Raw genomic sequence first — 18210 nt, 5'->3', positions numbered from 1 at the left:
AAAGAAAGAAAGAAAGAAAGATTCTAGGTCATCAAATATTAACCTAGACACTCAAATTGGATCTGCCTTCAAGATGAAACTCAATCCTTACTCTGTCTATGGAGCGCTTTTCTGATTGTATTACTCTGTTTTCATGCTGCTTATAAAAGACATGCCTGAAACTGAGTAATTTATAAAGAAAAAGAGGTTTAATGGATTCACAGTTCCACGTGGCTGGGGAGGCCTCACAATCATGGTGGAAGGTGAAAGGCATGTCTTACATGGCAGCAGACAAGAGAAAATTTGTGCAGGGAAACTCTCCCTCATAAAATTATCAGACCTCGTGAGACTTACTCACTATCATGAGAACAGCACAGGAAAGACACACTCCCATCATTCAATTACCTCCCACTGGGTCCCTCCCATAACATGTGGGAATTGTGGGAGCTACAATTCAAGATGAGATTTGGGTGGGGACACAGCCAAACCGTATCACTGAGCATATTGGTTTTTCTCTTCTATAACCTCCATAGCACTTCATAACTGACTGCTTAATTGTCTTCCCCTCACATTTGGCAAACATCCCATTCAGCTCTGGGCTGTTCATTAACTTTTAGTGGAGGGGTGCTTTATTTGCTTGTCTAGATTCTAAGCTCCATGAAGGCTGTTTAATGTTAACCACTGTCCCTTCCCTAGTAGATTTCAAGTGATCAATATATATTCATTCATGCTTCAAGTACATCATGGGAAACTACTATGTGCCAGGCACTAGGGTAAGTGGAATTTAAAGCCCTAGCAATTGTAAGATCATTGCAGAGGCAATGACATTTCTTTTCAGAGCCTAGAAAGATCCAATAAAATGCTTTATTAGCATCCTATCCCACAAGCTGGTTGGTTCCTTGGCACAGGGGCAGATCCAGTAAGGAAAAAAGGTTTTGATGGGCCCCAGTGATTCTTGGGATGAATGATTTGGACAAAGTCAGTCCTGGGAACCCACCAGCAGTGCAAGTTACCAACTGCTGCACTTAAACATCAAACCCTGTAGGACATCTGAACTGTTCCCCATTTGGGAAAAATGAAACACTTTGAAGGGAAGCAGAACAAGCCCAGGTACTATCTGATCATCTTGCCAGGTAAGGTAGGCTCTAGAGACAACTGTCAATGTTCTCTTGAGATTGGATTTCCTACCTTCAAAGCACAGCCAGTATTAGCAGATTCCAAAGTGGGTGTCAGATTTGTGTCTCTAATGTAGCTAAACGGCAAAATCGTGCACTGCTGGACACAAGGCTGGAAGGTCAGCAGATTGGGTGTTGTCTTCCCTCTACCCCATCCAGGGTGCTTACTTGTTGGGGGAAGCCAGGCCTGACACTGATGCACTGACTGTTCTGTCGAGTGAGGATCCGTTTCCGTCTCCTTTGTTTCAACACCACGTAGATTCTGGCATAGACAAGCACAGTCACTCCAAAGGGCAGGTAGAAGGACACCACTGAAGAGTAGATGACAAAATCTGGGTTGGAAATGGAGCAGACAGTGGGGTCACCTGTGGATGAGAAGAGGGAAGATAAAGCAGTTAGCAAGCATCAGAACTCAGTAGGGAGCATAAAACATGGCCCCATGTCATGTGTGGTGCACAGTGGGTGGGGAGGGTGCAGTCTCAGACACCTACACTGTCAAGTCCTTGAGGGTAGAAGGTCTAATTCGCCTTTGTGTTTCTCACAGTGCTTAAAAAGAAAATATTTTAATAAAGATAGCATGTTGGAATAAAAGTGACTTCTATTATTTCTTAAAAAGCATTCATTTTACAGGGCATTTTTTTTTTAAGTCCTAGTCTTATTATGCCTTAAAAAAATTACAGACCACCCGGGTGTGGTGGCTCACACCTGTAATCCCAGCACTTTGGGAGGCCGAGGTGGGTGGATCATGAGGTCAGGAGGCCAAGACCATCCTGGCCATCATGGTGAAACCCTGTCTCTATTAAAAATACAAAAATTAGCCAGGCGTGGTGACACACGCCTGTGGTCCCAGCTACTTGAGAGACTGAGGCAGGAGAATCACTTCAGAAGATAGAGGTTGCAGTGAGCTGAGATCGTACCACTGGGCTCCTGCCTGGGCGTCAGAGAGAGACAGAAGAAAGAAAGAAAGAAAGAAAGAAAGAAAGAGAGAAAGAGAGAAAGAGAGAAAGGAAGGAAGGAAGGAAGGAAGGAAGGAAGGAAGGAAGGAAGAGAAAGAAAGAAAGAAAAAAAAGAAAGAAAGACAGAGAAAAGAAAGAAAAAGAAAGAAAGTGAGAAAAGAAAGAGAAAGAAAAAGAAAGAAAGAAAGAAAGAAAGAAAGAAAGAAGGAAGGAAGGAAGGAAGGAAGGAAGGAAGGAAGGAAGGAAGGAAGGAAGGAAGGAAGGAAGGAAAAGAAAGAAAGAAAGAAGAAAGAGAAAGAAAGAGAGAGAGAGAGAGAAAGAAAGGAAAGAAAGAAAGAAAGAAAAGAAAAGAAAAGAAAAGAACATTTGCCAACAATCATATACCAGACACTGGAGCCTGCAATGATGAATGAGACACCATGTCTGCTCTCAAGGGAGCAAAGAGTCTAGAAAGACAGATGATCCCTTTCATAGGATGTCGTAAGTGTCACACAGATGCATGCAACCTGGGAGGCTGGAGAGAGCATTATAGGGCAACAGGGCAGAGACTCCCAGAAGAGTTACAGCCCCCAGAAAAGGGCCTGCTGGTATGGAAGCATTTGAGAATTGCTGGAATGCAATGAAAGGAAGAAGCCTCGTTTGCTGAGAATGCCAGTTTTCCAATTCTGAATCTGGAATGGAGGGCAGGTGGTGGCTGAATATAAGACAGGGATTTGATTTTTCAGGGAATCCCAGCACTGGCCAGAGGTGAGATGGGAAAAAGGTGGGTAATGATATTGTGACATGAAGAATGTGCATTTAGAAGTGCTTAGAATGTGCTTTATGTCCTGAAATGTTCCTGCCACTTCTCCTTGGGAGGTCCCTGTAGCTTTGCCTTCTTCATAGCAGATTTTGAGATTCCTCCATGGCCCAAGATAGGGCCTGAAACTTGCCCCATCTTGAAAAAGCAAAGAAAAGCAAACCAATATCTGCCAGGCAATGAGCCAAGAGATTTGTACACCTTATCCTACCTAATAATTACGGCAACATTATATGAAGCAGGTGCCGTTACTGTCTCTCTTCTCAGATGAGCAGACTAAAGCTCAGAGAGGTTCAGTAAGTAGCCCAAGGCTGCACCTGAAAAATCTGTTCCTGCAGCCAGTTTTGTCCCCAAGCCAATGTTCTTTCTGTAATTTTAACTTCCCATCCCCCTTTACTATTGTGACGTGGAACATTTGTGCTTCATCCAGCACTGTCAGCAACAACTGTTGGTACACCTGGCCGATCTTCATAAAGCGTTGGGGATTCTCCAACCCCAAATCTGGCCTTGGAAGATGAAGCCTCAGGTGTGAGCTGGTGGGGAGAGGGCAGTGGCCATGTAAGCCCCTTATTCTGCTTCTTGGTCTTCTGGGGGAGGTGGAAGGCAGGCAGCCCTAAGTGTGAGATTCAGGTCTACTATATATTAACTGTGTGATCTTGGGCACGTTTCTTAAATATGTGAAGCCTCAGTTTTATTACCTGTAAAGAAAAAGTATAGAAGTATTATATAGTAGTTGTGAGAATTAATGAGAATAAATGGTAGCTATTATTAATATTTATTTATGATTACTATTTATTATTTCTCTCCCCTGAGCTTTTTGACCTGAAAAGGGAAGGTATCATTTGGAGAGAAACTTACAGGAAACAATATTTCTGAGAGAAGGAAGAGAATAATAGCTAATAACAAAAATGAAAAAAGTGGTCAGTGATGCATTTTAATGACAACTTTGCCACTAGAATCTTTACAAGCTACTCCTAAATTCTCTGATTCTCTGAAGGGAAGTAAAATTCAGGTAAATTTCATGTTGTCTCACCAAAGCCTGTGTCATCATCTCTTAGGAAATGGCTCATAAGGCTCAGCATAGTTCACCAAATTGGCATCTTCTGGTATTAGGGGATGATGGAGTTGGGAGAGGGATGAGTGGCAGAGGGTGGCCTTTTGGAATCTCTAGGGAGCCATGTTGGCGGTGATCTGCCCCTTCTCTGAAGTCAGTCCTGTTGTCAGCGTCTGACTATGGTTTTAAATCCTGCCCATGATCAAAAGGCGTCTCGCATGTCTCGTGTGTGAGAAGAGGCCAGCGGGGTGGCACTCCCCATCTTGTTGCCATCCCATGTCCTGGGTATTCCCTGTTGGTCCTTTTATCTAATTTTCTACCTTTTCCTACCCCTCTGGGTTCTGGGAGGCTGACCTCTAAATTTTATATATGAGCTACCTCTTTTAAAAGCAAAGGTCAGAAGGGGGTATGATATACTTCTCTTTGTGTAAAAATGAATACACATACATGTACATACACATATATGTGTATGACATGCACACTTGTTGCAAACATTATCTTGCAACAATATTAATGTTTGTTTCTGAGGGGATGGGAGAATTTAGTAATCTGGCGTAGAAGGGAGACTTACATATAAATATGTATGTATCTCATGATACCTTATGACTGTTTTATGTGTAAGCATTTATTTCTCCATTAAAAATATTGAAAGACAGAGTTGAGAGGGCATATAGCTATTTCAGGGTTCCTAGTCAATGAAGGCTTTCACATATAATCACAGAATCTGCACTGCAGATTCCCTTCCTTCCTCCCCTAAGTAAACTGTTTCCCTTCCTTAGATCGAGCATTGCAGCCTCTTCCAGAATGTCCCCACTGCAGGCAGAGTGACACTGGAGGTGGGTGGCCAATGAGTGGGGCCTGCCCCAGCCCCCAGCAGGCCTGGCCCTGGATGTGTGTGACCTGTTGGCAGGGCAGAGTGATGCACCACACAGCAGCAGTTCTGAAATCTTCTCTGCTGAATACCAAAGAAGTGAGGAAGACAGTAAGGCCCCCCTCAGAAGCTGACAGTTCCCCAGAAGATGAGTTGCCTTGCTTTGATGATTTAACTGCAGGAGTGTTGTTTTGTTAGCACAATAGTTATTGAGCAAATGCAAAAATAATAAATGAAAATGAGCAAAATGTACAAATGAGCATTTTATGTAAACACATGCATACTCACTGACCAGAGGATAATGGAGAAGGCCTTTCGGGGGGAGGGGAGGTCACTGCTCCTCTGAGATTAGAGATGCTTCTCCCGATTAATGTCAACATTTCAGGAAGAAAGGATGATGATGAAGAGTCACCTATTTACTCATTCAACAAACCTTTATGGAGTACCTACTATGTGTAAAGCACTGTGCTGGGTGAAAAATATGAAGGCATCTAAGAGGCTTTTGCAGGCTGTCTTGGGAAACTGAGCCCCACAATGATGTGAACAGCTTGGCTCAGAGCAGGTTTACTTGAAAGATTCATGAACTTCAAACTCACTGACAGATTTGACCCCAACTTGATTCCAAAGACATGCGGTGCCAATGAATTTGATTTTAGGATGAGCCTATTATCCTTTTAACTTTGTGCTTCTATTATTCTTTCAACTTTTTGTGCAACCAAGCTCCCCCTCCCCCAACCTAGCTCCAGTGCTCTGAAAACTAGGTGAGTTGTTCTATTGATGAAATCAAATAAATAGCCCTCCTCCATTTCCTTCTTTCAAAGGAAAATCAAGCCAGCTGATAGAGTTTTCTTAACTTTGTTTCTCCTCCCTTAAAGGTTTCTTGAACCCTTATCACCAGCTTATTCATTCTTTGCTTATTCAATCTAGATTTTTAAAAATAACACAATAGCTTTCTGATTTAGCAGGAATTTAAATACTAGTTTTATCTATGCAATGAAAAGATTGGGCTGCTCATTCAGGGATCTTCAGAGTTTCCTTTAGCACCAGCACACCGTGCTCTGCTGTATCAGGGTCTGTTGATGATGTGGTATTTGCCTAGACTGTTGGGCCTCTGCTGGAAGTTAAGGCAATCCTGGCCAGGAACTCTCTGACCCAAGACCCTGCCTTATATTGACCTTTCATCTGAGATCAGGAGCAACTCCAAGTTGGAAGAGACTGAAGTTCAACTTTTCTGTGTCTTATGTTCTCTTAATTCACAATTGCATGTGGCAGCCCATGATATTAAAAGGAGAGCTCTGCCAGAAAGTTCTTTTTTTGTGTTGCACTTATTAGTGAAAGTCCAGCTGCTTCCAATATCAGGTGTTATTGGCAGGATCCTGCTCTCTCCCCCTTGATTTTCCACAGAAGGAGTAGAAAAAATGACTGAGAGGAGTCCTTTATATTGGGCTTTCAAATGAACTTGGGAACTTCCTTATAGATGAGAGAGTTGCTGCAGGAACCCACATCTATCAAGATAATGAAGCTGTACAGTGAAGGTCGGCTTGAGGCAGAGGAGGACGGCTGGGCCCGAGTTTCGCTTACTAAGTCCCCTAACTGTTCAAGGAAGAGGTGACTGATCTCTAAAACTATCAGCAAAACTCTTACAGCTGCAGATGTATAGTTAAATTTTGATGTATAGTTAAACTTTTCCAACAACTAATAACAACTATAGCACTAGGTAATATCTACTGAGCCCTCACGTTGGAACCTGACACTTTGACACTATATATGAATAATTGGAGGGCTTGCTAGAGTGCAATAAACTTAAGTAAAAGAGGGAGACAGGCTGTGAGAGACGAGAGAGAAGTGAAAGCGCACATGCTAAGTCACAGGCCTTTTCTGCCTTCTCAATCCTATATTTGAAAATCCTTTTGAAAAAAATTTTCCTGAATTTTGTTTCTGGAACAATAATGATCTCACTGGTGGCAACAACACTGGAATGAGTTGTTCATCCTTATTCCTCACCCTGGATGTCGACATTCACCGAGAACATGGTCTAATGTCAGATTTTGAGACTGTTTCAACTGTTTCCAGTGTGGTGTGTCTGTGAGAGTGAAGAAGACCGCCTCCACCAAGAGTGAGTCAGGGGAACCACAGCCAGCCCAGCAGATGCTGGTGGGGATTTGCTGTTGGCTAGGGGGTAAACAGTGCCTAGTCTAGCAGTGGTGAGTTCCCCACACTAGAAATTCTAAGAATACATTTTCTTTTTCTTTCTTTCTTTTTTTGAGACGGAGTTTCACTCTTGTTACCCAGGCTGGAGTGCAATGGTGCAATCTCGGCTCACCGCAACCTCTGTCTCCTGGGTTCAGGCAATTCTCCTGCCTCAGCCTCCTGAGTAGCTGGGATTACAGGCACGCGCCACCATGCCCAGCTAATGTTTTGTATTTTTAGTAGAGACGGGGCTTCACCACATTGACCAGGATGGTCTCGATCTCTTGATCTCGTGATCTACCCACCTCAGCCTCCCAAAGTGCTGGGATTACAGGCTTGAGCCACCGCGCCTGGCAGAATACATTTTCATATAGAAACAAACTTACAGAAGGTGACTTAGCTATCAGACTAACCTATAAAGCACATTTAGCATTCACCAGATATGGTATTTTAGTGCCACAGAGTCAGCCTCCGTAGCCATGTTAAGGGATATTGCTTTGTGCTACGCAGTGTGCCCATGTGCACACGTGTTTGCATGTATAAAGTGTCATTCAGCTAAAATAACAAAGTAATGAATGGTAAACAGTAATGCAAAGATAACAACACCATATTTTGGGAATAGCCTGGGTTAACCAGGCAAATATTTGTTGATAAGTTGAATAGTTACCCTTCACTGTGGCAGAGAGACAAGCTGGCCTTGAGGAGGCAGTAAGTGCTTGGCATATTTACATATGTTATCCCCATTTAATCCTCATTTAATTGCAAAAATCTCTATGAAGAAGGTAGAGTGGAGTTATATGTAGGCTTAGATTCTAAAGTCAGTAAATAAAGTGAAAATTATAGACTCCAAATTTGCTTTGAAAATCTGAATCACATATAAAGATATACGTGTTTTATTACAACCCTGAAGAGTAATAGGTTGTATGATACATATAGTAATGTGTCATACAGTACAGGGTTCCTATGGAATATCATTTTAGAGATAAAGTTGCTGGGCTTATTTGTAGCAGGTCAAATATAAAAATAAATATTAAAAATGTCTTAACTAAATATGTAGATCGAGTCCACATATTTTAATTTGCTCAAGTATATGCTCCACTGTAATTTTATCCCACATTTACCAGTGAGGAAACTGAACTCAGAGAAGTTAAGTAACTTGTTTAGGAGAGACAGCTAGTAAAACTGGACTTTGGTTTAGAGTTTGGACTTAGATTTTACTGACTCCAAAGCCTATGCCTATCTTCCTAAATGTATTTTGACTTCTAAGTCATTGTCCAGCAAATGACACTTGGAAGATCACTTAAAGTTAGGATTTGCCTGTATTTATACATAATATGTTAGACATAATATCTGCATACACACAAGCGTGTGGCTATGTGACTAGTACATACATATAGAAATTTACAAACCTGGCATATAGGCGTTGAATGAAATCAATTCAAATGGACAAAATAAGAAATCCAGATGACCACTGGAACACTAATCAAGCAGTTTTCTCTTAGCACTCAGTGTATATTGTCAATACCCATCACGTTACTATGTGTGTTAATATCTTTCATTTCACACATGAAATTACTGAGTGCAGTGGTTCACACTTGTAATCTAGCACTTTGGGAGGCTGAGGCGGGCCGATCACTTGAGATAGGAGTTTGAGACCAGCCTGGCCAACGTGATGAAACCCTGTCTCTATCAAAAATACAAAAATTAGTTGGAGGTGGTGGCAGATCCCTATAATCCCAGCTACTAGGGAGGCTGAGGCAGGAGAAGTACTTGAACCTGGGAGGTGGAGGTTGCAGTGAGCTGAGATCATGCCATTGCACTTCAGTCTGGGCAACAGAACGAGACTTGTTCTCAAAAAAAAGAAAAAAAGAGAAAAAAATTACTGAGGCTAAAAGATGGACATGGTACAAACATAGAAGGCACTGATTCATCTGAGGTATTGGTGTCCTACACTTAAAATTCTGAGCATTTCAGATATATACATTATCCATCTATTCATCCGTCTATCCATCCATCCATCCATCCGTCCATCCTATCGATGTACCATGTGCCAACCATCATATCCAGAATTTTTATATTAAAAATAGAAAATACACACTCCAGCAATTTGCAAAAGTATACTGGTTAGTTCTAAAGTATCAGAAATTATTCTTATTGAGTAAAAAGTTGGAAATATATATCCTACTATAAGACTTTTATAATGTGTTATTTTGCATTATAAAAGTCTTATAGTAGGTCTGTTATGAATTGTTATCTTTTCATTAGCAGAACTTGCCTGAATTATTAATATGTATCTTGGTTTTTTCAACTGGTACATTTCTGCAAATGAATACAATGACATTTTTTTGAAATAAAGATGAGCCAGACTTTTCATTAATTGGGGCAGAACTTTACCCCCTGTGCCAATAATTGATGAGGTTTTATTTATATTTTATTTATAACCAACAAAGGCCAAAGCTTTGCATTCTCTGGCATTCTCCTTTAATTGCAAAGTATGCTGACCCGGGGTCAGAAATTTCAAGGCTGAGCACAACTCACAGCCAGACATTCAGGTGTGCTGTGAATCGTACGGATGCTAGAAGTGAAGCCATCATCATTACCTGTGGTATTGAAGCCAAACAGGAGAGGGCAGGACACAGCAAAGGCCAGTACCCAGACGGCCGTGATCATGAGGGCCACGCGCCGACAGGAGTTCTGTCCCGTGCCATGCTGGTAGTGAACAGGCATGACCACTGCAGTGTACCTGAAAAAGCAAAGGGAGAGGGGATAGGAATGGTGAGATGGAATGGGGTACTTCTCTTATTTTTTTTGGAGACAGGGTCTCACTCTGTTACCCAGGCTGAAGCGCAGTGGTGTGATCACCGTTCACTGCAACTCAACTCCTGGGATCAGAGCCTCCTACCTCAGCTTCCTGAGTATCTGGGATTATGTGCCTGTGCCGCCATACCTGGCTAATTATTTTATTTTATTTTATTTGTAGAGATAGGGTCTTACTTTGTTGCCCAGGCTGGTCTCAAACCCTTGGGCTCAAGCGACTCTCTGGCCTCCGCCTCCCAAAGTGTTGGGATTACAGGCATGAGCCACCAAGTCTAGTGAGGGGAACTTTTCAAAAGACCAGATGAAAGAAGTTAGTAGAGAAATAATCAGGTTGATACATAAGGCATGAGAAATATGATTTGGCTAGAGGAAGAGAGAAAAGCAGAAAGGTTGAGATAAGATAAATGAAGAACTTATTGAGGGAGATGAACAGAGAAAGAGAAAAATAAAAAGATTAACACAGCGCCACTGCGTTGCTGGAGATCTGCTTTCCTGGTTCTGCCTGATCGCCCAGCATAACCGGCCCTACCGTCACACGCCCTTCACTCTCAACACTCTGGGTGCTGGGCTGCGTGCCTTCACTGCCTCCCGCAGGTTTTCAGGCAATGATAGAACAGTACCCAAAGAGGAAGTTTACCCTCTGCTGTGTCCTAATACAAATTATAACCTTCATGGCGACAGCTCCTCTAAGCAGTAGATGTTTTAAAAATATAAATGAGAAATGTCCAATGGAGGCTTATTTTAAAATCCAGTTTTCATTCTTTTTCGTGGTCAAAGCCCAGTTCCTTACTATGATTGGAACAACCACTATGGTTGTGGCTTTTTTTGTGTCCATTCCTCACATGCATTTCCAGCTGCCCGTAGGACTTAGCTGCACAATAGTCACCTCAAACTCAAGATGTCTAAAACAGATCTCCCCAACTCCCCAAACCTCTTAATCTGATTCCATGTTGTGCCTTTCTTCAAGACATCCAGACCCGATACTCAGACCTTTTGAATCTCCCTGGATCCTTTCATATAATTTGCTCACTTATTTATTTAACCTTTATTCAATATTTATTGAGTCTCAACTATATGCCAGGCCCAATTCCAGACATTCAGAGGTGTGCAAAAGACACATTGTCCCTGTTCTCTTCGAGCTTAGAGTCGAGTGGAGTGAATGGACAATAAAAAGGAAACAAATATATTAATATAAAATGAAGAGTATCATGAAAGAAATAAGCTGGGTGATGTGTTAGAGAACCAGGGAGGAGGTACAACTAACACAGAGTGGGCAGGGAAGTGAGTGGTATGAGAGAGGGCCAGCCATGAGGTCAGATGGGGGAGGAACATTCCAGGTCCTGTAAATTTATCCATTGTATATCTTCCCTATTTATTTATCCACCTATTCCTTTCCTGCTACCTGATTTCTGTCATGGCTACAGTCTCCTCGTTGAGCTCCTGCTGCGAGGTTTCAAAAATAAATTTTATCATGTCGCCTCATCTCCCCAGCTGAAAATGATCTGAGATAGGCAGGCCTCTAGAATAGCCCCAAGATTTCTGCGTTGTGTAATCCCCTCCGTTGAGTGTAGGCTGAATCTCTGACTATAATGTAACATCACTTCTGTGACTTGATTACCGATCAGTTGTGGCTGAGCTAATCAAACGGGAGATTATCTTGACTGGGCCTGACCTAATTAGGTGAGCCCTTAAAGGGGACTGAGAAATTATTCTCTTGGCCTTGAAGGAGCAAACTGCCGTATTTTGGAGAGGGTCATTTTTTAGGAGATGGCAAAAGGCTTACGGGAGCTGAGAATTGCATTGGTTGACAGCCAGCTAGAAAGTAGGGGCCTCAGTCCTGCAACTGCAAGGAACTGAATACCCCTAACAACCTGAATGAGTGTGAAAAAGGATCCCAAGCTCTAGATGAGAACACAGCCCAGTCTACACCTTGATTTCAGCCCTGTGAGATCCTGAGAAGAGAACCTACCTACACTGTGCACAGGGTTCTGACCTACAGACCCTGCAGGATAAAAATGGGTACAGTTCAAGATTCTAAATATGTGATAATGTGTTTCACAGCAATAGAAAATGAATACACTTTTCATGGCTCGTCTTTCACCCATAAACCAAGCTCAGCCTTCTCCAACATGACCTCAACTTACGTTGCCAATCTGACCTCCCACTGGTCCCTGACACTCACTCATAGCTCCAGCCAAACAGGCCTGGTGATGAGCACTCTTCAATAGTCAGAGACTGGCATCTTTGTTCAATTAATCATTTCTTCTCCCTCCCTGGGCAACTCAGTCTTGCCCTCCCTTAATCTCAGGTGATCTCTCTAGCAACCTTCCCAGTCCTTTCCATTGTACAGAGTACTCTAACTATGAACTCTTAGCACTTGTATGCAAATCAGTTACAGTGTGCCTTCCTGCACACAGCTGTCTTGCTCCATGATTGAATTTGCCTCATGGCTGGAGAGAGCCCCATGTGATTTAAGTTACTTGAGGATCAAATCATCTTATAACCTTGATGTTCTTAATAGATCTCTGTACAAAGAAAGTAATAAGGAACTGTTAACTGACTGCCTCATCGGTCATGAAGGCCTTTCCCATAAGAGGGGAAGGCCTCCTTCCCTTCTAATCCTGGCCAGACTTAGTGATCTAAGGTATATAGGTGGATCTACCTATGGCTCAACATTTTTTGTCTTATCAGTTTCCAGGGAACCTGGAGCCTCCTTAACACTTGTGTACCTCAGGGCCTGGGATTAAGGAAAGGAAGGACAGATGCTGGGGTAGAGGGGATTGGGCAAGGCTTCCTGATGCCCCTCCTGTGTGTGCCCTGCTCCTTCGGGCCAGCACTCCCCGAATCTGCCTCATGTGCATCTTGTAGAGTGGTAACATTTGTATTCCCCAAAGAGCTGAACTCACAGTCAGCTGTGAGTTCTGAGATGAAGGTAAACTCTGCAGGACTTGGCCTTGACACCATGATGTACGACAAAGTTGGCTTCTTTCTCAAAAGGGAAAAATTGAATAAGGTCAAATTAAGATCCTGCCACCCACTCCTCGGGAGGCTACAACAACCTAATTCCCTTCATCTGGTGCAAGTCCTCTCTTGAATCCCCTCCTTGGTTGATACAAGAGCAGGTCAAGTAGCAGCTGGTGTTTCTCCAGGCCTCTGACTCTCCTCAGGGCTTTAGACTCTGCTGGGCTTCCAGTCCAGTATGTCTACAAGGGCCTCGCTGTCAGTGGTAGCTATGGGCACCTTGGAGGAGGGGTTGAGCCTTGAGTCCTGCTGTTGCCATGACCGAACAGCGAGGGGAAGGAATGCGGTAACTCACTTTCTCCAGGCCTGCCACTTGCAGAATGTCCTGTGACGTAAAAGAGCCTGACCCTCCTGTGTATTTAGTGGGGTGCTGGTAAATGGCTAACAATAGGCTCCGTAGCTTTAAAAAAGCCCGAATTTGTAATATTTGCCAGTTTCTGTGGTGTAAATGCTCCCGCCATGGCCCATTTTAAGATACCACCAAAGCTTTAATAACCGACTCAAAAAGTTTCTAACATTTGTCAATTAGCTCTTACTGGCCATGATAAGCTGGCTTCAGCAGACCACTGAGAGTTGTATACTTTTAAAATATGCTATAATGTTCAGCAACTCCTTGGAGGCTCCATTAATGAAGTGAGTCAGCAAGTGTAGGAAACGCTGGCTCTATCCCATAAAGAAGGAAGCAGAGACTCAAGGATGTTAATTATGAACCCAAGGTTCTGCAGCAAATTGTGGCAGAGCCAGGTCTCCCACCTCTGAGGTGTGTTTCTCATGAGTGCCCTCCTCCCTCTCAAGGCATCGGCAGGTCTCTGAGTTCTTGTGGGGGGACAAGGGCTTCCTCAGCGAAGTCATCATGGCAAGGGTGGTTTGCACTTGCAAAGCACTGTGAGGGCCCACGGCTGAGTTTCCTCAATTAGCTCGATTCTGTTAATTGCCTGGGGGTCCTGTTAAAATGCAGAATATCAGGCTCAGTTTCTGAAGATTTTGGTTTAGTACTTCTGGAGTAGAACCCAGAAATGTGTATTTTTGTTTCTTCTTTTTAAAAATTATTTAATTTTACTTTTCTATAAGTTACTGGGGTACATACAGGTAGTATTTGGTTACATGAGTAAGTTCTCTATGGTGATTCGTGAGATCCTGGTGCCCCCATCACGGGAGCAGTGTACACTGTACCATATTTGTAGTCTTTTATCCCTCACCCCCCCAACTTTTCCCCCCAAGTCCTTAAAGTCCATTGTACCATTCTTATGCCTTTGCATCCTCATAGCTCAGCTCCCACATCAGTGAGAAGGGAAATGTGTATTTTTAACAAGCGAGCACACCTTGTGATTAGACAGGTTTTGCGAAAGTCTGCATTAGGGGAAATTTTGTGACAAAGGTTTTTTGTTCACGTGGATAAGAAGTGAGAGACGAGACTACATTTTAACACTGTTACATTAATTTTTTTCTTACTCTTTTTAAAACACGATTAAACTGTTAGAATAAATGAGGTCCCCCGCTTGCCATAAGCTGACTTCGACATCGAGGCTGTCCCGGAATTGGCCATCGGAGGGCACTATAATGCAGCAAGAACTCTGCCAGCTCGGCTGGGGTGAGAAGTTCACTGCTCACCTGGGGGCTCTCCAGGCTCTGTGGGGAGGCAGAGAGGGAAAGCCCCGCGCCCAGGTTTCTGGGGCCCTGCAGGCACCCTGCATTCCCACCCCGGCCGACCGCTTAGCCTCTGATTTCCTCTCGGAGCGATCGCACGTTACCGACCGCGGGCAAGGGCCCCGCCAAAGCACCCGGAAGGCTGGGCTGGGCTTGGCCGTGAGAAAGAGAGGCTTGGCCCAGGGCCGCCTCTGAACATCTGGCCGCTGCGCTCACCGCGGTACTCCAGGGCCCGGGCCGCCAGCCTCGCACTGTGCGCGCCGCCCCTGCAGCCCCTGAGCCAGGGCCCCTCCCCTTGTGTCTGAGCTCTTAGCTCCCTGGGCCGTTTCTGGTGTGGATGACACCGCGGACCCCAGCCCTGGCAGTGTGCATGGTGATTAAGTCTGTGGGCTTGAGAAACCGACTGATCAGCACTGAATCTCTGCTCTGCCACTGAACTGTGTGGCCATGGGCCAATGGTTTGCTTTTTCTAAGACTCAATTTTCTCATCTGTACAATGGGGATAATAATTCCTGCCCGAAAAGTCTGTAATGAATATTGAATGTTATCTCTGTAGACATTTGTTTTTGATCACAGTGCCTAGTGATGAATACTAAACTTTCAAAAGCCAGTATTGTTATTGGTGTCATTATTATTGTGCTAGCTCAAGGGATCAGTGATTGTTCATATCAGTGAGTTTAAGGTTGTCTTCCCCTTACTCCTGATTATCAGGGAACATTTCATTTGTTTATTTATCCACCAAAAAAGTACATAACACTTTCTGTGTGACAGGCACTATTTGAAGTGCTTTACAAATATTATTTCATTTAATCCTCCTAACAATCCTTTGAGGTATTTGCTATTATCTACACTAAACAGATAAGGGAACTGAGGCTCTGAGGGGTTAATTGACTTGCCCAAGGTCACATTGCTATTAAACTGTAGCACCTGGATTTTCAGCCAGGCATTGCGACTCTGTAGCTAGGATCCCAGAGCCAGACTCACAGCTCACCATCTTTGAGAGAGGCAGTGTGCTGTAGTAGACAGAGGCTGCCTCAGTCCTTCCTCTTGTACCAGCTAATTGTGTGATCTTGGCAAACTCACCCACCCATTCTAGTCTCAGCACCTTTATTTATATAGTGAAGATAATACATCTCTGTCTCTCTCTCTGGGTTGTCATGAGGGTTAGCAATAATGAATGAAGAGCAATAATGAATGAAGTGTCTGGCACATAGTACATGCTAAATAAATGGTAGCTATTTTTATTGTTGTTGCTTCCAGACTCATGTAAGTTAGCATTAGCACAGAAGACAGCCAGGGCATTGAAGACATAGGAAATGTGTCTCATTTAGTGCAAGAAAATTGCATCTCTAGAGATGAGTGGCCAGCGTGGCCAGAAGCCCCTGCCTTAGTGCCCCATCCTCACCTTCATCAGTGAAGGTATCACTTATTGTAATAGAGTGCTGATGGAAAGTCAGGAGATTCCATTTCTAGTCCCACACGTGTGCTAAGAGGCTGCAGGACTTCAGGCAAGTGGTTAGCATTTCTCCTCAAATGAGATGACTGCGATGCCCCATCTGGCTTCTGGTTCTTTGAGCGGGATCTATATGGCTTGCCACTTACTGAAGATCTCAGTACCTCACAGAATTTGATTTCTGTCTCAGAGCCCTGTCCCAGGGTGGGAGGTGTGTGTGTGTGTGTGTGCGCATGCACGTGTGTGTGTGTGTGTGTGCGTGTGTGTGTGTGTGTGTGAACTGACAAGTGTTGCTCTTTAGGAAGCTAGCAGTCCAGGAGGAAAGAGGCCAGCCTGGGTGGGAAGGCCTGACTCTAACTCCCCGCCTGGGTTTAATGAGCCCCAGAGTTCTGTGAGGGCTGCTTTTCACCACCTTTTATTTGGTCAGACAGGGGGCTCAATAAATCTTTAGTTCTGTGGACTCCCCTCCTGGAATTGTTGAAGGAGAAAGCTTTTTGCAAATCACTGGAAAGCCTTTTGCAAATATAAAGTGCTTATTTAGATGCAAACTAAAAATCCAAGGTGCCTGTGACTCATCTGGTACCTATTGTGCTCGCTGCAAAGACGCGGAGGCTTGCCTGTGTGATGGGTGCCATTTGAGAGCCACTTAAAGAACTCCCTGGTGAATGAATTTGGCTGCATTATTCCTGGGCTCCTCTCGGAGGACTCTAATTCTCACCACTTGGTTGTGTCCTCCTCTTCTGACACATTCTCAGCCCTCTCCCTGAGGTAGCTTGGACCCAGGATGAGATGGGAGGGGGGCTGGCCCCCTGGGGAGGCAGGGAGCTAAAGGAGTGGGGGCTTGTGCTCAGAGGACTTCCCACTCTGCTTTTTAAAAAAGAAAAGGCAGCATTAATCCAAGCATCAGAGCTATGCCTAAGAATCTAATGACAATAGTATTACTTGCTTTCAAAAACCCTTTTATCATTTCCTTTTCTTTCGTATCTCTTTCCACACTGTTATTACAGACCAGGGCTTCATGACCAAAAAATACTGAATCCATTTGGTTAAGTTTGTCAGATTGGTGACTGGCATTGTGTGAAGACCAAAGATCTGTGTGAATGACTGCATTTTTAGTGAATTGACCAGCTATTTGTCATCCCACGAACAGAATTTAATGCTATGTACTGCAAACTGCTGTGAAGAATAATGAATCCAGCTTTTCCAAGGCCTGTTTTCATTTCTAGAAAAGGAGGGGGCTCCATTTTGAGTTTTGGTGAGGGTTCATTGGCTCATATAGAAATATGAACCAAGAAGGGAGCTTCCTTTTTGCTTGGGAGCTAAGGTGTGTCTGGTCCCTTCGGGTAGGTAAGTGCTGTATATTCTCGGAGTTTTCTCATATGGGACAGAAGTCAATCCAAAGTTACTCTTGTTGGTTGCGTTGTAAGTGGTAAAAACTGGAAGTGTGTGTTAAGCATGGCTGCTGCCGGCAAAATGGTGCTCTTGTGCACATTAGAGAAAGGCACCCTCTCCTGGCCAACTCTAGGCTTGGAAGAAGGAGTGATGGCTGAATTTCATTCCCACACCCTTGCGGAGGGCACAACCTTCACAATCTCATCCACAGCCCTAAGTGCCTGTGAATACGTGTGGGTGAAGTGTATAGGCACATTCTCAAGAGGGAAGAGAGGAGACTCAGGAACTAGGAGTGCTGAGGAGGCTCTTCCTTTTACGGTTCTTCCCCCTCCTCACAAAGCAAACTCTCTCCCATTTGCTCATGTCCTTTCCGAAAGTGCCTACTTTATGGTATAAACGTTGGCTACCTCCAAGCAGGGACCACTGAATTCAGCTGGAACACTCTTTGTTCAAGGCTCTATAATGGGCATAGCAGAGAGGGTCGCAGGTGATCAGGAGCTAGGTCTTATAGAAGGCTTTGGGGAGGTGATGATGAAGCAAACCAGCTGCAGTCCTCCACGTCTGTAAATAATGTATTCCTGAAAATGTGTACTAAATGTCTAGAAATTACACAAAAGACTTAGCTGTTAGAGCTAAAAATATTGTAAAATCCCCAACTCTTCACTTTTTTACACAGCTCTGTTAAAATATGACTCACATACCACACAATTCATCCACTCAAAGTGTATAGTTCAATGTTATATCAGTATGTTTACAGAATGATGCAGTTATATTCCTATAGTTTGTTGTTGTTGTTGCAGAGATGAGGACTTGCTATGCTGTCCAGGCTGGCCTCAAACTCCTGACCTCAAGCAAT

The 18210-nt window shown here is 43.8% G+C and overlaps 1 protein-coding gene across 1 annotated transcript in view; it reads right to left on the bottom strand.

The window, feature by feature from the left end:
* The window catches only part of DRD3 (dopamine receptor D3), a 49214-nt gene that overhangs the window by 8972 nt on the left and 22032 nt on the right, over positions 1–18210 (bottom strand). The window contains exons 4-5 of the mRNA XM_032299012.1: positions 9625–9767; positions 1323–1519 (exon numbers count right to left, since the gene is read on the bottom strand). Of these exons, the coding sequence (XP_032154903.1) occupies positions 1323–1519; positions 9625–9767 (340 nt within the window). The remainder of the gene's footprint in view (positions 1–1322; positions 1520–9624; positions 9768–18210) is intronic.

The sequence above is a fragment of the Sapajus apella genome, unplaced genomic scaffold (assembly GCF_009761245.1).
Source record: "Sapajus apella isolate SASKATOON/1434 unplaced genomic scaffold, GSC_monkey_1.0 scaffold40, whole genome shotgun sequence".
In the NCBI taxonomy this organism is placed as follows: Eukaryota; Metazoa; Chordata; class Mammalia; order Primates; family Cebidae; genus Sapajus; species Sapajus apella.
This window is presented reverse-complemented; position numbering and strand designations above follow the sequence as displayed.